This window comes from Diospyros lotus, chromosome 10 (genome assembly GCF_014633365.1).
Source record: "Diospyros lotus cultivar Yz01 chromosome 10, ASM1463336v1, whole genome shotgun sequence".
NCBI classification, from domain to species: Eukaryota; Viridiplantae; Streptophyta; class Magnoliopsida; order Ericales; family Ebenaceae; genus Diospyros; species Diospyros lotus.
In genome coordinates, this window is record NC_068347.1 from 29,930,175 (window position 1) to 29,955,737 (window position 25,563).

At 36.1% G+C, this 25,563-nt stretch overlaps 3 protein-coding genes across 10 annotated transcripts in view; all 3 read left to right on the forward strand.

The window, feature by feature from the left end:
- Nucleotides 1-4,741: 4,741 nt before the first annotated feature.
- The window catches only part of LOC127812074 (superoxide dismutase [Cu-Zn]), a 53,675-nt gene continuing 32,853 nt past the window's right edge, over nucleotides 4,742-25,563 (forward strand). Inside the window, exons 1-9 of one of the 8 annotated variants that reach the window (XM_052352382.1) lie at nucleotides 4,742-4,869; nucleotides 6,120-6,208; nucleotides 6,301-6,402; nucleotides 6,534-6,629; nucleotides 7,083-7,114; nucleotides 7,192-7,267; nucleotides 8,411-8,464; nucleotides 8,612-8,679; nucleotides 8,717-9,037. In XM_052352382.1, the coding sequence (XP_052208342.1) occupies nucleotides 6,133-6,208; nucleotides 6,301-6,402; nucleotides 6,534-6,629; nucleotides 7,083-7,114; nucleotides 7,192-7,267; nucleotides 8,411-8,464; nucleotides 8,612-8,634 (459 nt within the window). In that variant the 5' untranslated portion in view covers nucleotides 4,742-4,869; nucleotides 6,120-6,132 and the 3' untranslated portion in view covers nucleotides 8,635-8,679; nucleotides 8,717-9,037. Of the gene's footprint in view, nucleotides 4,870-4,948; nucleotides 5,024-6,119; nucleotides 6,209-6,300; nucleotides 6,403-6,533; nucleotides 6,630-7,082; nucleotides 7,115-7,191; nucleotides 7,268-8,410; nucleotides 8,465-8,611; nucleotides 9,038-25,563 lie in introns of those variants that run through there. The other 7 variants (XM_052352387.1, XR_008025815.1, XM_052352381.1 and 4 more) reach the window with 7 other exon arrangements.
- On the forward strand, nucleotides 9,618-17,636 carry LOC127812073 (bifunctional 3-dehydroquinate dehydratase/shikimate dehydrogenase, chloroplastic-like). The gene is made up of 11 exons (XM_052352380.1): nucleotides 9,618-9,755; nucleotides 10,390-10,625; nucleotides 11,592-11,697; nucleotides 13,797-14,015; nucleotides 15,104-15,450; nucleotides 15,669-15,732; nucleotides 15,860-15,968; nucleotides 16,048-16,191; nucleotides 16,380-16,528; nucleotides 17,092-17,254; nucleotides 17,378-17,636. The coding sequence occupies exons 1-11, from the start codon at nucleotides 9,747-9,749 to the stop codon at nucleotides 17,416-17,418; spliced, it is 1,587 nt and encodes a 528-aa protein (XP_052208340.1). The 5' UTR covers nucleotides 9,618-9,746; the 3' UTR covers nucleotides 17,419-17,636.
- The window catches only part of LOC127812071 (bifunctional 3-dehydroquinate dehydratase/shikimate dehydrogenase, chloroplastic-like), a 57,135-nt gene continuing 41,300 nt past the window's right edge, over nucleotides 9,729-25,563 (forward strand). Inside the window, exon 1 of the mRNA XM_052352374.1 lies at nucleotides 9,729-9,755. Within this exon, the coding sequence (XP_052208334.1) occupies nucleotides 9,747-9,755 (9 nt within the window). The 5' untranslated portion in view covers nucleotides 9,729-9,746. The remainder of the gene's footprint in view (nucleotides 9,756-25,563) is intronic.

Below are 25,563 nucleotides of genomic sequence, written 5' to 3' on the forward strand. Positions count from 1 at the left end.
TTCAACCGCACCAAATATTAATTACTAGCTTAGGCATATACCTGGATAATTAAATCAGGGATTAAACGAGATTTAATACAATTTTTGAAGCCCAAAATCTCTCAAAATTTCCTCGCGCATGCTGCTGTATTTTCTATAAAATTTTACTGCTTGTACTGTACAAATCACGCCCAAAATTGGGCTTAAATGCAGCCAACAGATGAACGGGTGAGGGGGCGCCACGTGGCAACACACGGGCAGCCGCTGAAGGCCACCGCCTTTATCCCAAAACGACGTCGTTTTGGGACGCTTGGCTGATTAAAAATCAGCTCTCGCGCGCGCAGTCCACCTGCGATTTGATCCCTTAACCTCGCCTATACCCGCCTCGCACGCGCCTGCACGCTCACCTTAACCTATATGCGCAACCATTTAATTTAAAGGGATTCTCGATCCCTTTTTCGAAATCGCGCCAGCCTCCCTCCAAATTCCATAAATTACACTAACACCCACTTAATTAATTACATTAACACCCGAAATTTCTGAAAATCCCACAATTGAATTTATTTTAATTTTTCTCTAATTCCAGAAATTCCTAAATAATGAAATTAATTATCGTAATTTTTTATTTCCTTAAAATCACATAATTTAATTTTATTTAATCACAACAAATTATTTTAATATTTCTTTTAAATCAAATAACCTCAAAATTAAATTAATTACCATTCACGGGGCGTTACAGAAGTGCTCTCGTGGGTTGCAGAAAGAGAAAAGGAAGGAAAAGATGAATAGGAAGAAGAAATAAAAAGAAAAAAAAAAGAAAAGAAAAGAAATAGAAAAAAAATAGAGAAAAATATCAAAAAAATCTTAGAAAATTATAGGAAAATAGGATTTGGATATTTACTAATATTTCAGAGATTTTGGGCAAGAAAATAGTTTGGGCAAGCATTTCGAAGATATGGCACGTATACCGAGGAAGCCAAAGAAATCAAGTTAAGGTAAGTAAAATTTCTTAGAAAATTCTATAAATTCAGAAATATTATTTTATGAATTTTCGTAGATAAATATTTGAGAAAATATTTTAGAAATATTTAGTTTGGATTTATTGAGGAAAATTAGGAAGAAATAGAAATAAAATTAAAGAAAATGTCAGAAATTGTGAAAAAATAGGTTTTAATGTTTATTTAAATAATTATGGTGATTAGAATGTTTTGAGGCTTAAGTTGAAGAGACTTGTGCAAATTTTGAGGTTGGCACACAAATCAAGGCGACACACGAATTTTGAGACAGACGCGAATATCGAGGTAGCTCGATAAGCTTGAGAAGGTAAGTGGTACTCCCCAATTAAAGTGAGTTTTATGGAAAATGATTGGTTTGCAAGTGGTTTATGTTCCTCAAAAATGTTTTCATCATATTGACATACTCTGATATGTATCCATCACATAGACTGCATACATGACATGATTATGAAATGCATAAATACATATTGATATCATTGATCACTCGCATCGAGGCCGTAGGGAGTATGAACTGGCACCACTACTTTACCAAGGGTGCACCCATACACCCTGGCTGCGAAAGAGGTGGCCGCAAAAATGGTAAGTAGCATGAGGGGTGCAGTTGACACATACGAGGAAAGACATTGCATACATACATGATATAACATTATGTACCCTTACTTAGATGGTTCATCATCTAATTTGGGTTTTTGCCCCTAGAATATTCAAACGTTCCATGTGGAGATTGTAGCAGATTCGAGGATAAACGAGTCATGAAATGACACTTAGCTGGGTACATGAAGAATGAAATGTATATTATGTAGCCCATGTATTTAAGTTTTACTACTTTGAATTCTGAACGTTTTGAGGAATGTTGAATTTATTTATGATTAATGTTAAAATATCAGGTTTCGATCTTTGTTTTCGCATTTGATGTGTATAATGATTTTCTTTCGAGATTAATGTATGGGAATTCTGGGATGGATTCGATGAATGATGTGGTTTAACTTTAGTGTTTGAAAAAAAAAATTTATTGTCCTTGAATTATCCCAAGTTATAACGCGCTCAGGAAAGCAGGGCGTTACATGATATGATAGAAAATATTTATTTTTGATTAATTAATAGTATTGAAAATCCTTGCAAATTTAAGATAAATTTTAGAGACAAAAAATAGTTTGGCAAATTAATTTTTGGAGAAAAAAATATTTGTAAACTATTATAATTTATTTAATATATTATATAAAGAAAGATAAAATTTTATATATGACATAAAATATTTATTTTTGAATAATTAATAGTATTGGAAAACCTATGTAAATTTAATGCAAATTTTAGAGGCAACTTTTTGGAGGAAAACTATGTGTAGGAAGTCTACTACTTTATATATTAAGAAAACTGTAGGAATTTAAAATATTAATTATTAATTATCTGATTAATAATGATAGTGAATAATTAATGTAATTGTATAGAATTTGTCGAGCTGATTATTCCAAAAATGTGTGACTATTAGGAAGTCTAAAGGTCACATTGAAAACTAAATGATATTTCATTTTAGTAATAGTATAAATTTAAAATATTAATCTGATTATTCCAGCTAATTAATAATGGTAATGAATAATTAATGTAATGGCGTAGAAGCTGCATCCAGCTAATTAGTGATTATCCCAACAAAATTGCGTATACCTTTTAAATGAAGTGTTATTTTAAATAATAACAGTAGAAAATTTAAATGTTAATTTATTATTTGAAAAAGAAAAAAATTAAACCAATAAAAAAACAAAAGAGCAAAAAAAAAAAGAAAAAAAAACTATGAAGTTACTGGACGTGAGAGTTATAGCTGTGTTTACTTTTCTAGTGCTTTAGCTTTATATGGAGCATACTTTTGTTATGTTTTCATTTTAATAACAATAGAAATTTAAAATATTAATTATTTAATTAATAATGAGAGTGAATAATTAATTTAATTGCATCAAAGCTGTAATTAAATTAATTTTATTTGATTATCCTAAAATGTGTGATTGTTAGGAAGTGTAAATGTTATATTAAAAACTAAATGATGTCTCATTTTAATAACAATATATATTAAAAATATTAATTATCTAATTATTCTAGCTGATTAATAATGATAGTGAATAATTAATGTAATGGCATAGAAATTGCAACTGATTAGTGATTATCCCAAAAAAATTGTGTATACCTTTTAAATATTAATTTATTTCTTAAAAAAAAAAAATAAAAGCTGATTTTGGGTGAAAAAATTTTGTGCAGTTACTCTTCTACTTTAATATATATTAAGATTTGAAGGTCATATTAAAATTAGTATTAAAGATATACCTCTTCTAGAATAACGGCTTATTTATTTATAGAGAATTATAAATTTTTTTGATATATAATAGGATTAAGTCATGATATTTCGATATTCATTATAATTTAGATTTTTATAGATAATATCTATTTTGATATTTCAAAATATACTAAGATTATTATTCTTGTAAATAATGTCTATCATTTTTACAAGACTAGAGAATGAATTTTTGGATGTCCAAATGATTTTGTTTGTTGTTTATTCAGAACCTTATATCTTCTTGATCTAAAAAATTATTTTGAACTTTTAAACTTAGATTTGGTTAGGTAAGGAAGGACCATATTTTAAATATTGTCATATTTGTCATTTTAAAAAAATAATATTTAATTTAAAATAACTTTATTTCTTAGGCCATCTTCAATGGCTTTGCTAAGTATATTCGCAAAGCCAAATATAGGAGCCAACCGCAAAATCAAGCTTCCAACGGAACCAGCCAAGCCAAATCTCAATTGCAAAAATTTTGACGAAACTCAAAAACATCACTAGATTTGGCAAACAAAAGCAACAATAGGATCATTGTCATCTCAACACAAAAGAGGCCAACTGATCGAAAAAGATAAGATTTAGACGCGATGACAATAGATCAGAAAAGATAACCGAATAAGAGAAGGTATAGAAGTTGCAAAAAATAAAATCAACCATCAAATCTAGCGGTTGCGATGACCAATAGAAACACCATCAATGGCGATAAGCAAAACGATTGGCAACAATGATGGGCACAATGAGTGGCTATGAGCTGTTCATCATCCATCATTTGTAATTTTTTTTTGAATTTTTTATTTATTTATGTATTGAAAGAATAATATTGTATATTTGATTATTGAGTTTATATATGAGAGTATTCAATTATTTTGTGAATTTGATTATTGATTTTATATATGTATGTATCTAATTATTTTGTATATTTGATTATTAATTTTTTATATGTGTGTATTTGATTATTTTATGTATTTAATTATTAATTATAAGTGAAATAAAATAAATAGAATTAAAATTTATTAATAAATAAATAAAATATAAAATTAAATAGAGAAGAGAATAACGGGCGTAATAAAGAATAAATTATTTATTGTATAGGAGGGATTGGAAAAAGAATCGGCACTCATGACCTTAATTACAACTAAAAAATCTTAAAAAGAAATAAAGTGACTTGAAAATTACAGAGTGTCGAGGTGCCAGACGAGCCGAGATCTTCTGTCTTATTTTGTTGTCTTCTTTCCTGTTCAGCCAATGAGAAACAGCCACATCATCTATTTTTAAATAGTAATTTTTGTAAAAAAATTATAAATGAAATATATGTTGATTATACATATTTGATTTTATAATTTTTTTTTAATTTTATAATTTTTTACAAAAATTATTATTTAAAAATGGATAATGTAGCTGCTTCTCATTTGTCGGACAGAAAATAAGATTGCAAAATAAGATAGCAGATCTCAGTGACAGACACAAATAGTGTAAACCCATAGCTAATCTCAAAAGACAAGGATTTCACCATCTCTCCAGTCTCTACGCAGGGGGTCACCTGAGGTAAATCAATCCATTGTTTTTTTTTTTTTAACTTTAATATTAGTGTTCATGAATTAGATTTCTCGATTTCACTTGTTATTCTTCCGATTCGTCTGAAAATCTGTTGATCGATGGACTTTCATTGACTTTTTAGCTTGATCTGCGCTCTGTTGAAGTAAATCCAATGTTCTTTTACCTATCTAGATGATCCTTTTGAAACGGGTTTCGTCCTGTGTGATTACAAATATCGAGTTTGCTGTTTGCCCTAGAACATGAATTTGCCCTATACATGGGATGTAGACGCAATGCATCTGTTTCTTTGTGTAACATGTTTCGCTCTTTGATTTTTATACCGATACTTCGTAGTTGTGTGTTTATTGCCGAGAAAACGTGGGAAAAAAAGGAGGAATTAAGATATAGTCAGCCGATATCAAAATCACCGTGGAGGTTAGAGTGGTATAAACGGGGATTTTATTTCTCCAAGTTTGAGGAAATGGTTGTGTTGATTCTATCTGATAATGGGTTCTTAATTATAGTTGAATGCATCTATTAGTAAGTCATTTTATCTCTCTTTTTGCTTGCAACACTCATCCCTGTCACGGTTTGCAGATCAGCGGAAGCTTATAAAGCATTCATACTTTCTTTCATTTTTTAGTCTCTTTTGGGTGATAGGTAGAAGGGCCTAATCAAAGCCATTTGGTGGTACAAATTACCATTGTCTATCCCATTCGGTTTGTTAATGAACTTGAATGCGTGGAAAATATTGCTACATTTTAGCTGCCCTATTGGCACAACATATAGTCTAAGTAAAGATTTTCAAATTCAGAATAAAAATAGAATTATATCTCTGATTATTAAATTTGAAGCAAAGATGATAATCAATTGTCTGATGGCCTTCCATTTGTCTGTTTTACTGAAATCTTACCTTCATAGATTAACAGATTGATTTGAATATGTACTCATCAAAGAAAATTATAACTTTAACATATACAATTTGAATGCATTTTATTCGGAAGATGGAAGTTCACAGTTGGTTCTGGGTGGGCTTATGCTATATAATCATAATGTTTTATTCTTCAGGCAGGCTTGAACTTTGAAGTCTCTCTAGCTTCAATTTTTGAGACATGGTCTTCAGTTTTTCATGCCCACCCTCTTATCATCTTAGTTATCCACTTTCTCTCAATTAATATATATATACACACGTATATTTCCAAGCTCTCATGGTCAGCTTTTAGTTTGACTACTAAGATATTGTTTGTTCACTTGTATAGATCACATATAACCATGGTGAAGGCTGTGGCTGTTCTTAGCAGCAGTGAGGGTGTTGGTGGCACTGTCTACTTTACCCAAGAAGGAGATGGTACTTTCAATTAACTTCTAGCATTTGGATTGAGTGCTTTCATACTTGTTCTTTTGGATTTAAATAAAGTTCTGCTTTTTTATGTGCCTCAGGTCCAACTACAGTCACGGGAAGCCTTTCTGGCCTTAAACCTGGACTTCATGGTTTCCATATCCATGCCCTTGGTGACACAACAAATGGTTGCATGTCTACTGGTATTTTCAAACCTAGAAGTTACCTTATTTCTTTATTAATGTTCCATGGATAGCTATGGGAGAGGAAAGATGAAATGATAGTATCTTTGTTAAATTGAAGAAATTTTGTTTATTGCCATTTAAATTTGCAGGACCACATTTTAATCCTGCTGCCAAAGAGCATGGTGCTCCTGATGATGAGAATCGCCATGCTGGTGATCTTGGTAATGTCACGGTTGGTGAAGATGGTATGTTTCATTTGGCACAAGCACCTTTTATGACTCTGTTTCCTTTATCCTGATTGGCATAGTTCCTGGCTCCACAGCAATTGTGTTCTATTTACCCAAAATGACTCCAGTTAACATGATTTCCATGATTATAATTGTTAACTTTTCATTTAGAAAACTGTGTTCTTTTATTATTTAGAAAACTGTGTTCTTTTAATTGAGAAGGCCCTGCCCTGATACAGTAATACTACGAAAGAAGTCCTGGAATTCATGGGATGATGGATGTTGTTTGAATTTGAAATGAAGTACCTATTTCTTTTTATGTATTTGGAAGACAATTCTTTTTTATCTCGTTATAGCCATCACCAATTTGATTCAAATGAACAGCTTGACATTATTATGATTGTGATTTAAATTATGCTGTCATATTTTAACATGCTTTTAAACATTTTTTAATGATGTTATATGTTCCAGGCACTGCAAGTTTCACCATTGTTGACAAACAGGTAATTAATTCGTTGATTGCATTGAAGACATGTTATGCCGGATATGATATGGGTTTTTGGCAATTTGGTTTCTGCAGATTCCTCTCACTGGAGCACATTCCATCATTGGAAGGGCTGTTGTTGTCCATGCTGACCCTGATGATTTGGGAAAGGGTACATTAATTGACTTTAATGGCTAGCTGTGCATTTTCTTTGTTTTTTCTTTCTTGATGAGTAACTAGTAGTGAATTTTTGGGTTGCATCTTTATTCCAGTTAATATGTGATTTTTGATACGCAAAACTATGCTACACTGTGTTTAAGTGGAATGAATGAATAAAGAAGGTGAATGCTAATAGATTGCTTTCTCCAATGAACCTAAACATCAATTAAATAAATGCAAAGGGATGATTGAGCTTTTAGTTGTTATTACATATATGTTAATTTATTATTTTGAAAACTGCAAGGGAGAATGTAGCTATTTCATGCCCAAAATCGCACCCCATTGCCTAAGCCCATCTGAAAAAGAACCAAACAAGAAATCATGTCCATGGCCCGATATTCATCCACCATAACATGTGCCTACAAGAGGAGTGATATCAACTACTTACCACTTACTAAAAATCCCAATTCCAAAAAATGCAATCGCCTGGCAACAGGCTATTATTCTGCATTCAAGCACATAACATGCTCTACTTGAATTCCTCACTTATACCCTTCCATAAAGAATCTCTATACATCTTTTCCAACCCATTGGCAACAACATAGGGGTAGTAATAGGGACATCATACATAAAGGTAGGGAGTCATGAGGATGCTTTTAATCAACGTAAGCTTACAGCATTAACTTAGTACTGCCTTTTTCAAGGGTCAATCTCTTCTCATATATCTCCACAACACCTTCCCAAACACCCTTTATCTTTAAAGGAGGAAGCAAGAGGAAGCCTTGGATAAGAAGTGTGATCTCAAGATGGAGATGTAGACTTATTTGATTTTATCTATTATGAAGATAGTCTTCATAATTAATAGATAAAATCTATCTTACGAGTTGCTATGGATTAGAAAGTTGTATGTTTGATAGCTGAAACATTTTTGATGTATTGGTGAGATGAGTTGAGCAGACAAGAATCTATCTTATGAGTTCATTGACTAGGGAAGAAAGAAGCCAGTCATCTCACCTTTATTATGGTTAGTGATTAGCCATATCCAGTTGAAGAGCAACTGCATTCAAATCACATTGCCCATCACATTTGATTTTCTTTCTTTTTTTGTCCTATTCTTCAGGCAGGATTCTGAAAGTGCTACATCTTTTTTGTTCAGGTGGCCATGAACTCAGCAAAAGCACTGGAAATGCTGGCGGAAGGCTTGCCTGCGGTAAACCTTCTGAGTTCCTTGTACCTTTCAAAGTTTAAGTCACACTCATTTCATGATAAATCCACTCATATATTTCACGCTCGGTTCATTCTTATACAGAGTCTATTGCCCTCTTTACCAATCGGTATATATCATTGTCTTTTACAGGCATCATCGGACTGCAGGGTTGATTAGCCATGTGGACTACTAGCTGTGCACTTAAAACCGTTGAAAACCTTGAATACTAGCTGTGCACTTAAAACCGTTGAAAACCTTGAATACTAGCTGTATGGAACTTGGATTACTGTCAATGGTTTGGTTTATTTACAAACAAAAGGTTGCTCAGGATTGACGAACTTATGGTGTGATCATGTAATGCTTGCTTGCTTGTGATGGTCTTCTGACTCTGCAATTGCTTGCTTCCGTTTTTTGTAGAATGAAATTTCTGTAATGCTTGTTACCCCAAAGTGAACTGAAACTTTGATTCTTGCAACAAGTTTCTAGCCTCCACATGTACTATATTCTGTGGACTACTGGTTTCCACTCTCCACAGTCGGAACAAATAGTAATAGATGCTTTTGTACTCCTTTGGCATGATGCTCGCTATTATTCAACTAAAGTTGGCCTGTACCATGCTTCCCATTACTCTGCCATCAGCCATCAGCCATACTCAGTCCAAATTCGTCGGTAGTGCATTGATTTTGCCTTATTGCGTGCTTGTCTCAATAGATGATGGGGTTGGTTAGATGAATTTTAAATCTGCAGGCTTTTTATATCATCTTAATTGCGTCGACTGTCGGGTTAAACGCTCCTCTGTAAATAGAAGCTACACCTTCAACACTAAAATTAGTTTAAATTGAATTATTAAATCAATAGACAAATTTTAATGGTAAATTCTCTTAAAAATTTAAAACTAAAATAATGAGGTAATTTTATATATCATCGTATTCAGTTATCTTCTTTCCTTAAGGTTAATGTTATGCCGCATTAACTTTAACTTTGAAGGCTGAAGGTGTCGCATTAATTTCTTAAAATTTGGGCTAATTATTGAAAGATTAGGTAGATCATACATGAGGCACATTGGGATCATCTTTTAGCCCCAACCGGTGCTACCAACCTCCGCCATCAATCCCCACGTTTTGTTTGTGGGAGTACATGCCTAAATGCATATAAATATAAACATTGATAGATAGATATAGAGAGAAGAAGAAGAAGAAGAAGGAGAGGGAGAGAGAGAGAGAGGGGCAAAACTGCAAGCTGCCCATTCCGTACTTCATTCTTCGTCTCCGGCCGTCGACGCCAAATGGAGTGGGTAAGTCGCTACTTTCTTCTCGTGTCTGGTTTCCCAGAAAAGCACAAATAGGACGGGAAAGGGAAAGAGAATTGGAATCCTCAAGGCAGTTTTATTTCCTTTTCCGGACATGATCCCGGGCTGCTGTAGTAGTTTTGACCTTTTTTATTCGCGTACGTTGCTCTTAGCCAACCTCGCAGATTTGCTAAATTCGCTCGTTTTCTGTTCAGTTTCGGAGAAAATAGGGAGATTACTTGTTTATTCCTTGCTGCTGTTAACTGCATCATTTTCCATTTCTTTACGGTTTTCTCATCAATCGAACAGACTTGTTGAATTTGCTCCCTTCCGTGTTTAGTGGTTGAGATGATCTCACGAAGAATAGGGAAAAGGAGTTGGAGTTTTTCTGTGTCTTATCGCTTTCCATTTCTTTTCGTTTTCTCACTCACCTAACAGATTTAAGAAAGATGCTTTTCGTGTTTGGTTGTTGGAGAAATTGCGAGAAAAAATAGGGAAAGGAGGAGTGTCACTGTCCCAAAAGTCACTTTCTCATTCCAAGCTGCTATAAGTTCATACCATTTTGCTCAAGTTTTTCTCACCGATCACACAGATTTGTGAAATCTGATTGATACAACTGGGTGAATTAACTAAATTACAGGTTGCCCCTGTCGGTGTAAAACTGGAAAGTGAGGGAACTAGGAAGAACTCAACCCTGATCTGTGCTCCGTTGATGGCGGACTCAGTTGATCAGATGGTGACTTATATGGAAAAGGCAAAATTGAGTGGTGCTGATCTGGTGGAGGTTCGATTGGATAGTTTGAAGAGCTTCAATCCTGGTCAGGACATTCAAACCCTAATCAAACGGTGTCCTTTGCCCACTCTCTTTACTTACAGGTTGGCAATCAAATCTAAACTTGGCTTCTAGTGTACAATTTTGTGTCACGAGACAAGGGAGACATCTGATTTTTGCAGCTAAGTTTTGTGTTAGATTCGGATATTATCTATTTGTATTGCCTTAGTATTTTTATTCTCTTGCTTGCATTTATTTTTAGTTTGTTATGGCAGAATCTGCCAGGTGTCCAAGTGCTAGAATAGGACAGATTAGTTAGTTAGAGAGGGTGTGATCTGTTGTGGCAGCACTCACAAGTCAAGCTATATAAGCTTGCTTCTTCTGTAAAAGGCATCGAAGAAATTCAATCAAAGACTCTATTACTCTCCCTCCTACTTCTCTTCCTCCCTTCTCTTCTACATTTCCTTCTCCGTTCCTCTTTTCTGTTCCAGCACACTCCTCCGATTCACGCTAAATCAGGAGAATTGCTAATTGTCACAGCACTGCCATGACATTTTGGATTCAATCTTGTCTGCTTCTGCTCTGTTCTGTATTCTAATAACCAAGGTGGAATGTAAATTTGTCACTGTCGTGTTTAGCTTTTAAAGATTTATTATTATTTACTTAGGAGGCACGATGTTTTTCTTTTCTGCAACATGATTGCCGAACTGCTTATATCTGGCCCTTTTTAATTTGGTAAACTAAGAACTTAAGAATAATATTACGAGACTTGACCATTGATGCATTAACTTCTTATATTACCTTGGTAGAATGCTTTAGATGCTTTTCTACATATTCCTTTTGCATGGAAATCCCCTCTCTTAAAATACACATAATATTATCTTTAAAATTTAGAAATATAACCTGGATTTTGACAGTGACCTTTGAAGCATTTGAAACATTTCAACTTTTTGTTCATCCCAGAAAAGTTTACTCCGGTTATTGTTGGATATTGGCATATAATTTCATTCCCCTGTATGTCTTTCAAAAGCCTTCAATGGAAAATTTTCTGATTTCATATGTTCTTTTAGACCGAAATGGGAAGGTGGTCTATACGACGGTGATGAGAACAGCCGATTGAATGCGCTTCAGTTAGCCATGGAGTTGGGAGCTGATTACATTGATGTTGAACTTCAGGTTGATTTCTTTCAAAATTTGATCTTGATTGTGTTACAAACTAAGTTGTAAAAAGTTTGTTTTTTCAGATCATGTTAATATCAAAAGTTCAAATTTATTATTTGCTCGTGCATAAAAATGTGAAGTTGGTGAAATTTGAAAATGATTTCAAATGGAAATGAGATAAATGATCTTAAGAGTGTCCGTGATTTGTACTTTTATCCGAATAAGGGTTCTGTTTAAAAAATCTATGGCTGCTCTGCGTAGTTATGTAGTTTATCTTCTGTAAGCCTCCTATGGTGTATATCACAAACTTGACTGCATCCTTCTTAGCCATCTTTTTTTGTTATAACTTATAAGGTTCATTCGAATTTTAATTTGGGGCCATTCATTTTTCAATTTGAAGGCATATGTAGTTTAATTTCTTGATATTTATCCCTTTATGGATACAATCTCAGAATGCCTTTTGTTGGGAGGAGTCGAAAGCTCAACCCTAATCAACCCCCTTAATACTCAAATAACAGCGACCAAAAACATATACAAAAGAATGGACAGAGAACCATAAACAAGCATAAAATAATGAACACAATATTAAGACAAGAGATTTACCGTGGTTCACCCATTAAAGAAGGCTACGTCCACGTTGAGCTCCGACAAAGGGAGTTCACTGCACTATAGGGATAAAGATAGCCAGCGAGCCACCGATTACAAAACCAAAAACAACAACTCTTTGATCTCACTGTACAATGAAAAAACCCTCTGAAAATTAGCTCGACCCCATAACCACAATCTAAGGTTAGAGGCTTACAACTTAGAGAATAGAGCAAAAGCAGAGAACATCCAAAAACTAAGAGAATGAGAACAGAATAATAATCAGAACAAACCCTAATGCAGCAGATAATCGGAGGCCGTCGCTCTACCGATCCCGAGGAGACTGTAGCTGATATAAAGGCGACTCAAGCGGTGGAGATCGAGTCGTATAAAGGAAAGAGCAGAGCATCGACGATCGGGAGAGAGGTAGGCTAAAAGACAAGAACCAGCATGCCAAATGAAACGGCAGGGAGGTTGCCGTTTTGGCCCTCCACCTTGGGCCCAAAACGCTGCCGTTTTTGGCAGCCATAGGGGTTGCCAAAAAGACCCTCCTGCCCCTGCCAGAAACGGTGCCGTTTTTGAAGCTTCACTTACAACACCTTTGTTATGATCTTCCTTTTGAACATGCTCATATCCACTAGCATTTAGTGTTTAAACTCAAGTAGCATGGAGAAGGTTGCATATATTTGTGGTAGGTGTTGTTTTTTCCCCAGAATTTCTCATGGAATGTTTGAGGTAATTGGTATAACTAATCCATTTGTCATAAGATGGCAGTGGTAATAAATACTTGGGTTGCTTATGTATTTGTAACTGAGACAATTGAAACATGTGGGTAGAGAGTGCCTCAGCTAGGTCACAAAAGCCAAAAGGCATCCAGTTCCACCATTTTGCCTCACAGCTAAAACAAATAAATATGTAAATCAGTTAATTAATTAATACAATAAAAGAAGGATATGTTTGTTATATCTCAATTATGAAGAAGTTTGAAACTGAAGGCTTGGCGGGGGTAGTATATGCTTGAAGCTTGAGTTTGATTGTAAAACATAAGAAGTGATATCCTAATTTGACAGACTCACCTAATACCTGACCAGAAGCATAAAGTTATTACTTCAAAGGGTCACCCAGTGTTATATGTGGACAGAGATGTGCGGCTTGGTGGGGAATTCCTGTGGCGTTCTTTAAAAGTATGTTACATTGTAAGAAAGAGCTTTCATTGTGTTTGAATACAAAATAAGTAATAGGTATTGGTTACTTTAGAGACAACTCAGACTGGAAATACATTGTCCCTTTTTCTTAGTGCCAAACACGTTGAAATTGGATGTAGCCAAGACTTCTTGAATGTAAATAATTCTGAAGCACCTTTTATATTTATATGAATAAGCATGAGTTTGAATGCTCCATTGGTGTTGTGAGACCCAAGTACTTTGATGTAGTTCTTTTTAAAGAGATTTATTTTTCTTGTCTCATTTTTGGTGTGCAACTGGACTTGCAAAGACTAAATCCCAGCATTCATGCCTGTTCCTCTGAAGGTTGCCCATCAGTTCAATAGTTCCATGCACAATAAGAAGCCTGCAGAATGTAAAGTCATTGTTTCTTCACATAACTATCAAAGTACTCCATCAATTGAGGAGCTTGGCAACCTTGTGGCAAGGATACAAGCAGCTGGAGCTGACATTGTGAAGATTGCGACAACTGCTGTGGATGTCACAGATGTGGCACGTGTTTTTCAAATAATTGTTCATTGCCAAGTAAGAGGCATAGGTGGTGTTGTGTGTCCAATGCCCTGTTAACTTTTTCCATGCTGAGATCTGAGTAATAGTTTCCTTTTTTATACTTTCATTGATGCTGATATGGAAGATCTGATGGAGCTGTGTTTGAGACTGTTCTTGATATATAAACATGTAATGGAAAGCAATGCTTGCTATTTGCTTTAAGTAATGGTAGCAAAATCATATTTCTGAACAGGTCACTTTTTAATGACTTTTAAGGTTTAAAATGGTAGTGTCAATTGTTCTTCAGCAGCTTTTAGACTGGATATGTTTTAGGCTGTTAAGTTCAGGAGTTAGGTCCATGTTTCTACCATAAAGATGTTGTGTGGATGCAGGATACTGAAGAAGAGGCACCGGGATGGGCTGAATTGAAACTTGAATTTGTTGTTGATTAATAATTTTCCTTCTTTAATGTGAATGTGTAATTCAAAATGGGGAAAAAAAAATGCATTTGCAAAATTTTGTAATGCTAAAATGTTTGGCAGCTTGAGCCAAGACTTACATTACTTGTTAGGATAAGGTCAATGATGATAGGAGATATCCATTAATTGTGAACATTCAAACTGCATTCTAACACAAAAAGATGAAGGTGTACTTGTTTTCTACTTTGTTTCCTATATAAACTAGAATTGTAGATGTACTAATCTGGCACAAATAATATTGATGTAGAGAACAATGATGTTCTTTCAAGTTGCTGAAAAAGAACAAAAAATAAAATAAATAAAAATGGTAGGAAGGATAAAGTCAAAGAAAAATCTCACCAAGACATTGATGGGGTTAGTCATCATGAATTACTCTATTTGCTTGTAGAATATGGATTTGAATAATGATACACCAACCTAATGCAAGTTCAGTGTCCAACACCTTTTTACTGTCTTGTAACCGGGTAAGTCGGTTCAAAATGTTGGTCATCTTGTTATAATTTATTTTCTTAAGAAGTTGCATGCATATAATGCCAGCTTTTCATAATCTCATGTATAAGAAATATGTTCTTACATTTCTTTCAAGACTTCATATGTTGCACACATGTCTGGGTTAATTTATATTTTTTCTGATATAATTTTCAGGTCCCAACAATAGGATTGGTTATGGGTGAAAGGGGTTTGATGTCACGTATACTTTGCCCCAAATTTGGGGGATATCTGACATTTGGTACCCTTGAGTCAGGAAAAGTGTCAGCACCTGGGCAACCAACAATTGATGATTTGGTGAATTTGTATAATTTCAGACAGATAGGACCTGATACAAAAGTATTTGGTGTTATTGGGAAGCCTGTTAGCCATAGCAAGTCTCCTGCTTTGTACAACGAAGCATTCAAGAGAGTTGGGTTTAATGGAGTTTATCTGCGTTTTTTGGTGGATAATGTTGCAAACTTTCTTCAGACTTACTCATCTGTAGATTTTGTTGGTTTCAGGTGTAGTATTAAATTTGATAGCAGCAGAATTTATTTAATATGACTATTACTTCCTTATGCACTTGTTTGATTCACAATTCATTTCCTTAAAGTTCTTTTCTATCTAGTAGCTAAAATTTTCATGAGACATCTTTTCCTACTTTTCCAGGACATGTTACCAAGTGAAAAACTCTGCCCAAATTAGTCTTAGATAAGTAATGCAATTGACTCTTGTGCAGTATTACCATTCCTCACAAAGAGGCTGCGGTTAAGTGCTGCGACGAGGTTGACCCTGTTGCGAAGGTACTTGGTGACCTCTTATTTTGGAACTATTACTTGGTGTAGTTGATTTGGCGGTTCAATTTTCTTTATTTATTCACCTTGTGTAATGCCATGTGCAATTCCCTTTCTTCTTGATGACATGTAACAGTCCATAGGAGCTGTTAATTGCATTATCAGGAATTCAAGTGATGGGAAGTTATTTGGTTATAATACAGACTATGTTGGAGCTATTACTGCTATTGAGAATGCACTACGAGGTTTCTTCTGAACTCTACCAGTCCAATGATTTTCTGTTTAGGGTTTGTACCCTTTTTAACTCCACTTTTTCTCTTAAAGGACTAAATCACACAAGTGGGTCATCGCCATCACCATTGGCTGGCAAATTGTTTGTTGTCATTGGTGCTGGTGGAGCTGGCAAGGCACTTGCTTATGGTGCAAAACAAAAGGGAGCAAGGGTTGTGATTGCTAACCGAACATATGGTTAGATTCTAGATACTGGCTTTGCATTACATTTAACTATATTGTATTTTGCTATGAACAAAAAAAAGCTACGTGGCCTACTAGTTATGTTATCTTGTGAGGTTAAGATGATTAAACTGCTTAATTTCCTATAATTATAATTTCTATTTTTAGCTTAATGACTTCTAAACCCAACTTTTCTCTTCAAGATCGAGCTAAAGAACTTGCAGATACAGTTGGAGGAGATGCTTTATCTCTTGCTGATTTGAATGGTTTCCATCCAGAGGATGGAATGATCCTGGCAAACACAACCTCTATTGGAATGCAACCAAAGATTGATGAGACACCCATTAACAAGGTATTGCCAACTATTAAATACTTGTACTGAGGCCACGTTTTACTGTACCAGATTTTTTTTAGGATTGCAGTTCAATATTTGAACTCACCTCCAATGGAACTCTTGTTTCACTTGATACGTCGAGGTCTCCAGCTACTACCTAGCATTGAGAGTTGTATTGCTTACTATTTTCTCTTTTTTTGGTTTATTTTTTTATGAAAAGAGGAGAGTGTTAGTATAAACAGTAAGGTTGTTCCTCTCTGGTGGAAGATTAGGGGTTCTAGTTGTGGAAATTCCTTTGCTCAAAAAAAAAAAAAAAAAAAGAAATGAAAAGAAGCAAGGGTAAGGTTTTTTTATAAAAATGATCTTTCCCCAACCCTCGCAAAGACAAGAGCCTTGTACACTGGGGCACTTTTTTTTTTGGTCTTTGAAATGACATTTGGGAGTCAGGCAGTGCTGAAAATAAGGTTACTACTGTAATCTTAGTTTCTTTGGGTAATGCTTTCACCTGTAATGTGAACAAAATTTCTCCTTTGGCAGATTAGTTCCGTGACAAACTACATACATACTCCTGTGTTCTGCAGGAAGCCCTAACACCATATACACTGGTTTTTGATGCTGTTTATACTCCCAAAATCACAAGACTACTGCGGGAAGCTGAAGAATCTGGAGCCAAAATTGTTTCCGGGACTGAGATGTTCGTTGGGCAGGCCTATGAACAATTTGAGAGGTTTACGGGATTGCCTGGTATGACAAATTAGAACTGCCTTTTTAAGTTCTAGCTTGTCTTGTACAGCCATCATTGACAAGTGGCTCTAACTACTTTTGCTTTTCCTTCTTCTCGTGGCTTCATTTTATTCCTAATTGCAGCACCAAAGGAACTTTTCAGGAAAATTATGTCAAGATACTGATGAATGAGGTTCACATGGAAAATCTCCTATACACAACTGCTTCAATTTCCCAATTTGATGTAAACTGATTCCTCCCTCTTGAGTTATGTAATAGCCCTCTTTTTTGGGTCTCATTTTTTTTTTTTATTCAACTAAACTCAACTCAACAACCTTTTTGTGCCAATTACTTGGGATATCTCATTTTCATTAACGGGGTCATTATTACTTTTTGTCTTTTCCTTGACCATTTGTGTTTCTTCACGAGTTTCATGAAGATGTTAGAAGTAGTAATATATTTACTTGAAAAGAAAGGTGAGCTTTGAATTGAAGGACATGGCTACTAGCTCCTTGCTTGACTGCTCTGTCTCGCTGCCCTCCTCTTCTTTGACTTCAAAGAACGAAGTTTGAGAAATCTGCGATTCTAATTCAAAACCCAGTTTGGGCGATTTCTAGATCTGATTTGAGAGTCTCATCTTCTATCAGTCATCTGTCGTCTGCTATGGCAATAGCTAATTAAGAATCCCAAATAAATATGAATTGGCATGTCATCCCGTTGCTAGTAATGAAGGTGTAAGAGAAAAGTAGACTAAAATATCAAGTTACGCTTTTTTTTTTAAATAAAAATAAAAAACCAACATAAAAAGTTAAAAATAAAAATAAAAAAAAAACAGTAAAAACTCCAGAAGTGTATAATATCAAACAGCCAACTCACCCATTTATACTTGCAATTCCTAAATTACTTTTATTTTTTATTTTTTTATTTGATTAACCTAGAGTGTTCGAGTTTTGTTTGGGTAATCTACAGGGGTGAATGACCTTTTTCTCTAATGCACTACCATGTAAATTTAGATGCAGATATAGTTTATACACACTCAGAGCTGGATGTCTAACGCAATAGTCCACTAGGTAATTTACTTATGTTCACCATAGCTAGGTACTATTGCCCGGAACACATGCTACTACTCACTGTGGGATCCACCAACTCGTGCCAGTTTGTGAGACTCTCACCCATTATGCGATATTGGATAGATTCGTGAAAGGCCCACTAGGACATTTCATGCAGATCTTCCTGTTCCTCCATGCGAGTGCATCACAATTGGTCCATTAAGTTCTGCTTAGGGAGGGTGACATTTCCTGGTGTCCGTCATGATGAAATGTGGTTCGAGATTGATGGCATGGCATATAGATATGGGAAGCAAGAGTTCATCCTTATTAGTGGACTCTGTTTTAGCCCAATTGATAAGAAAATCTTGCAAGTGAGGCCCGTTGGTGATGATAGTTTACGGGGGTAACTATTCCCACAATAATAAAGGGTCGTGTCTGGGGACGGCATCAAGGTACTGTTGAATACCAGACATGATCTGCCTACAGACGATGTATTGAAGTTGGGTTACCTTGCCGTTGTGAACATGATATTATTAGGTCACGATGAGCGAGCTCATGTTAAGGATTTCCTCTGGACTTTGATAAAGGATTTAGAAGCGTTCATGTTGTTCCCTTGAGGAACGTACACCTATAGTTAGGGTCTACATTATCTTTATTTGACAACTAGCGATAGGAAGATGACTAGTCAAGTTGGAAAGAAAATAAACATGTATGGTTTTGTTTGGTCGTTTCAGATATAATCAGTAATTGATTTGTGTATACTAATTGAACATTTATTTTGTTTTGTTATGTTATTTAAATGTTAATTTTTTTCTCTCTACAGTGGTGGTTGATCGAGACATTCCCATGGATTGAGAGTAAGTGGGTTATAAAACTACCTAACCCAGTCATGATTCCTAGGTGCAAGGAGTGGTTATCTAAAAAATGCCCAAAACAAATAAATTACGCTAAATGCCTTATGAATGTAAGTGTGTAATGTCATCTAATTTCGTTTTAACATTTTATTATATACTATCTGTCTAAATAATAAAATATTTTATAGGCACTAGGATCAAGTATGATGCTCGAACCCACTAATGTAGAGTGAGACGAATTTTTGGAGGTCGTTTAACCCTCTGAACTCGATTGGTGTTGACATCCACAAGCATGGGGGTGAAAGGGGGGACAATGATGAGGAGGTAGGTAGAGGCAAGGATGGTAGGGAAGAGGAGAAGGCAAGTGGGATGGACAAAGATGTGGACCTAGGCAGGGTAGGTGGGGAAGAGGAGTTAGGTAGTTTGGACAGGGAAGGAACGGATAAGGGGGATAAGGAAGAGAAGTCGTTCGTGCATAGAGAGAGGAGATCAAAGGTTAGGCACGAGGCAGAACTCCCTCCGAGTAGGGGTGGTAATACGGGTTGGCAGGTCGTAATCGTGTCGTGTTGAGACACACGTATAACACGTATCAGGTTAACCCGAACACAACCCGTTTAACTAAACGTGTCATGTCACCTGTTAACCTGTTTAATCAGTTTAATTTAAACGGGTCGTGCTGTGTCACCTGTTAAACGTGTTATTTCGTGTATAATCGTGTTAACGTGTTCAGATTAACCCACTAACCCTTTTAATTAAACTTATCATTTCATATATAATCGTGTTCGGGTCAACCCGTTAACACGTTTAATTAAACGGGTCATTACGTGTCTAAACGGATTGACCCGCCTAAGACACGAAAATAATCGTGTCATAAACGGGTTGACCCGTTTATGACCCGAACCCGATTAACCCCAACCCTAACCCGCTTAACTACGTGTCGTGTCCAAAATTGCCAGCCCTACCTCCGAGTACGCAACATGGGCAAAATAAGCTGGGGTATGATTATTATAGTAATGTGTTTCGTTATACGAAACCTAATCGTTTGTTTAATATTTTTGATTTGTACTTTTTACCTTTTACAAATCATTGGGATGCTGATTGAGGTGCTGGAGTTGTTATAGAGATTGGACACACGGGTGAGGCGACTAAAGAGGAACCGGGCAACACTATTAACTATTTTATGTGTCTCGGCTACTCCAGTTTCCCCAGATCATGTCGATGTTGGTGACGATCAGAGTCGAGATGGCTTTCAATATCAGCGAGATGGTGGTGATACGATCAATCTCGATTGTGTTTATGAGGAGGAGGATTAAACATCTCCATTTGTCGTAAGCTTCAAATTCACTTTGATAAGTTTACATATCAATTAATACAATCATATTTTATTGGTAATTTTTTTTGAGTTATAGGATGAAGTGGTTAGGGTGGACGGACGTATTGTTAGAGACTGGTTACCATCCCAATTTTGTCGTCCACCTTACACTGATCCCACTCGACGAAAGAGGATCAAGAAGGATGTCATTGCGGAGGTCATAGACGTGGGGACAGTGCCCTCGATAAACAATTTGGAGACGATGCCGTCGTTGAAAACGAAAGGGATAAGAGAGCATTTTCCCTCACTGGACAGTCTAGCACTTGGGGTGATGTGAATAGCAAAGGAAATAACGGAGCATCACCTTGAGCAAGTAGGGGACAATGATCCTAACTCCCTTGATGGCTACACCAAGTACATACGCTCCTAAGATGAAATTAAGTATAAATAGGTAGTATCTTTTCTATTTACATCAGTAATACATTATGATCTTTGTAATAATTTTTGCTTATTGTAAGCGTGTCACTGGGTACATACTCCATCTATTGTCGAGTCACTTCCATTCGATAGAGGACGAGACGACATGGTTGGAGGCACATCACATTGACAGTTATTTGTGTTGCCTCCGAAGGTTAAGAGCTACATTGTCTAGTCCTGTATATGATGAAAACTACTCAGTTATGTCGACTTCCCTTTTTGTGAGTGTTGAACACACATTACATTACTCATTTTTTGTTGCTTTTGTATTTTCTCCGTTTGTATATGATCAATGTAAGACATTTTCTTCCAGGCGTATATGCAAAGATTGTGGAGTAAGAAATATGACGACGCTAGGATGGTTTTTGTGCCTCATAAGGTGATTGTCCCCAAAAAATGGACATGTTTTGTTTCAGGGACAATTGACGATCATTTCCCTTGGTGGACCGTTGACTACGTAAGTGTCATTTCATTTTATTGATCAATGTGGTCTCGCACATTTAACATAATTTATTACATGCAGGTGTTGCTCCCATGTGTTATACAGAATGAACACTGAGTCCTTGCAAAAATCTACTTGAAAGAGAGGAAAATAGTGATATACGACTCCATATCCTTGTTTGATGACAACAGGAGGTCAAGGGTCAAATCCATCAAGCCATTGGTGAGCCTCCTACCCATTCTTCTGATGCGTAGTCCATATTACAAGTATACTTCGATGCCTCCACATCCATACAGACAATGGGAGGTGGAGATTCTTCATTCATAGATGGTGCCTTTGCCTCACCAACCAGATGGATACTACATCATTTTAATTAAAAAAATATAGTGAATTGAAAACATTAAAATGTTGTGATTTGATACTTTGACAATAATTTTGTTATTAATAATTTAGGAGCAGCTGCGACTGCTACATAATAAAGTACATCGAGGACATCTTGAGGCACACAGAGGATCAATGAGCGTCCCATCAGATAAAGGAGGATTTCAGAACCCTTTGGAAGCAGATTGCATTTTATTTGTATAGACATAGTAGTAGCGTATTTGATAGTCTAGTGTAGAACTTTTTCACCGATGATGGTGAATTTTTTTTTCCTCAATATACTTTTGTAGACAGGAGGAAGTCTAATCCAACCCCAATACAATCTCACCCCAATACAAATTTCTTATGATGATCATTGTTTGCTCCAATAATAATAATTCATGTTATTTATGTATTCTATTGCAGAATGTGGAATACGTCTTGGGTTCCAATATGTTTGGAGCAAGGCTTTAGGTAAGGGAGCCATGAGTGTACTCTAGGGGGCCATACGAGCATGACAATACAGTTTTTGTGTGTGTGTGTAGAAAGGCGAGGGGATGTCCCCTATTTGGCTCCTTAGTCTCATTCATAAGGTTGTTTCTTTTATGATATCTACTTAAATAATTTCTTGTTCTTAGATGCACCACAAGAACAAATACATCATCATGACATGTTTTTTTTTTTCTCCATAAAACTTTGTCTTAACATGAATGTTCCAATTTTTTTTTGAAGACAAAATTGGAAATTATCCTTATGTATTTACTCCAATAATAATAATAGTAACAACAACAAGAATAAACTATTTGTGGATGAGATTGGATGAAGTCTGATCGGATTTCATCATAGGATGTTCAAGTCCGATTGGACTTCATTTAGGACATCGAATATCACTTCATACGATCATGAAGTCCGATCGAGGATATCGGCTGAAGCCTGATTGGATTTTATTAGACTATCGGCTGAAGTCCGATTAGACTTTATCCTATTATGAAGTATAATTGGACTTTATTTCATTATAGGATAAACTTCGATCGGACTTCATTTCATCCACCAAACCCTTATCATTTTTTATCGATCGTCCTTCATCATATGATGAAATTGACTTCATCGTGAATTAAATTCGATTGGACTTCAACTGATATCTCCAATAATAATAAAGTTCGATCAGACTTTTCTGAGGGTCATGGTTGTTGCCTCAAGCTAGCGAGCCAGAGTCCGCTGTGGCTCGCAGTCTCTGTCGCGGCATGACTGCGAGCCATAGCCTTATCTGTGGCTCACGACATTGACCACAAACCTATCTATGGCTTGCGGCCTCGAAGTGTCAAGCATGTTGCGACAAGGCCGCGAGCCATAGAATTATCCGTGTCTCGTGTCCTTCCCACTGCAAGTATTTTGCGATATGTTCGCGGTTAGGGGTGATTTAAAAATTAACCCTTCGCCGAAGCTCTACTCCTCCTTCTCCCAACTCTCTCTAAATCCTAATATCCCAAACCATCCATCTCCTTTCTAAGGCATCATCCACTTGGAGAAACCAATATTTTACTGCCCAATCACAACAACTTGCGCATTTGATCCCATTGCTTCGTTAGATTAAGAAGGTATGTATTGTGCAAAATTTTTGCTTTGGGAAAGCTTTTCCTTGTTATTAATTCTTACTCTAAGTACGATATGATTGAATGTTAACATGTATGATGGATGGAATGTGGGTTTTGTTTTGGCCAATTTAAGCACCGTTTATGTCCTACTTCATGTGTGTATATGTAGTATGCATACAAGGTGTTTCATAAAATGTCCCACTTAATGTTTCCCCTACAACTTGCACCGTTAGTCTGGGGATGTGATTACTTAAGTGGGGAGTTTTTGGCACATGTAGGTATATTCCAGGAGCAATAATGCCACCGAAGACCTGCCATGTACTGGTTGCTAACAATGGCAAAGCCATAGTTGAAAGTTCCAATATGTCCAAAAGGGCACGACTCGCAACAGAATTGTACCAAACCTACCTCACGCCCCATGCTGAGAAACGTGCAACCATAATTGGCACATGGCCACTCTATTGGGAAAGGGAAGTCAATTTGGTTAGCATTGAGCAATCGGAGTTCCCGAAGCGATATAAGCTAAGAAGTGGGACAAATTCTATGCTAAACCACATAAGATCTACCTGCTATCGATGCATGAGTTTATTGTCCCCCAACACCGATGATGAAGACGAGGAACACGTTTTTCACACCTATGTTTGGGGAGTATGGGTACCATTCAGCCTAACGGAGATCCAACATTTCTTTCAAGTTGATGTCGGGTCAAACGTGCCTAACATCGCAGACTGAAATGACATTGTCCGCTTCTGTTTCATTGAAGAAATTCCACCACAATAGTCCCGCAACAACATGGTGTTGCGCAACGAGCTTAACATTAAGCTCAAGATCTTTCATTACATCATCGCCTACAATGTTGTTCCCTTCTCTCACATGACGAAAATCTACCCTCAACGGATGTAATTGGTCTATGCACTCGCGAAGGGCCATGACTTAAATTTCAAAGACCAGATATTTCACCAAATAATGGCCTTTGCCTTGGGTAGAGACAACAAGAAACGAATCTACTTCTCGTCTCTTATTTTTGCGTTGTGCAAGAAAGCTCGGGTTCCGATGTTATCTTCGGAGCTTGAAAAAGCAAAACCCAGCCTCATCAATTGGAACACAATTCGTCAATCTCATTCTCAAATTACCCAGCAGTGACATGCGGCTACTTTTTTGGATGAAGAAGATGAGGAAGATGCATACGAGGAAGACATGTTATGCGGGATATGATATGGGTTTTTGGCAATTTGGTTTCTGCAGATTCCTCTCACTGGGGCACATTCCATCATTTGAAGGGCTGTTGTTGTCCATGCTGACCCTGATGATTTGGGAAAGGGTATACATTAATTGACTTTAATGGCTAGTAGTGCATTTTCTTTGTTTTTTCTTTCTTGATGAGTAACTAGTAGTGAATTTTTTGGGTTGCATCTTTATTCCAGTTAATATGTGATTTTTGATGCGCAAAACTATGCTATGTTGTGTTTAAGTGGAATGCATGAATAAAGAAGGTGAATGCTAATAGAGTGCTTTCTCCAATGAACCTAAACATCAGTTAAATAAATGCAAATGGATGATTGAGCTTTTAGTTGTTGATTACATATATGTTAATTTATTATTGTGAAAACTGCAGAGGGAGAATGTAGCTATTTCATGCCCAAAATCGCACCCCATTACCTAAGCCCATCTGAAATGAACCCAACCAAGAAATCATGTCCATGGCCCGATATTCATCCACCATAACATGCGCCTACAACAGGAGTGATATCAACTACCCAAAGGGCAATTGTACTTATTTTCAACTACCCTCTGCAAGCCAGCCCTATCGAAACCAAATCTTAATAACCACTTACTAAAAATCCCAATTCCAAAAAATGCGATCGCCTGACACTGGCAACAGGCTATTATTCTGGATTCAAGCACATAACATGCTCTACTTGAATTCCTCACTTATACCCTTCCATAAAGAATCTCTATACATCTTTTCCAACCCATTGGCAACAACATAGGGGTAGTAATAGGGACATCATACATATAGGTAGGGAGTCATGAGGATGCTTTTAATCAACGTAAGCTTACAGCATTAACTTAGTACTATTGTCTTTTTCAAGGGGTGAATCTCTTCTCATATATCTCCACAACACCTTCCCAAACACCCTTTATCTTTGAAGGAGGAAGTAAGAGGAAGCCTTGGATAAGAAATGTGATCTCAAGATGGAGATGTAGACTTATTTGATTTTATCTATTATGAAGATAGTC

Excerpts from the sequence above, each read along its gene's own strand:
- LOC127812073 (XM_052352380.1), top strand. Across the intron at positions 14,016-15,103 it reads AAATAATTGTTCATTGCCAA|GTCCCAACAATAGGATTGGT; the intron begins GTAAGAGGCATA and ends TATAATTTTCAG. Across the intron at positions 15,451-15,668 it reads GTAGATTTTGTTGGTTTCAG|TATTACCATTCCTCACAAAG; the intron begins GTGTAGTATTAA and ends ACTCTTGTGCAG.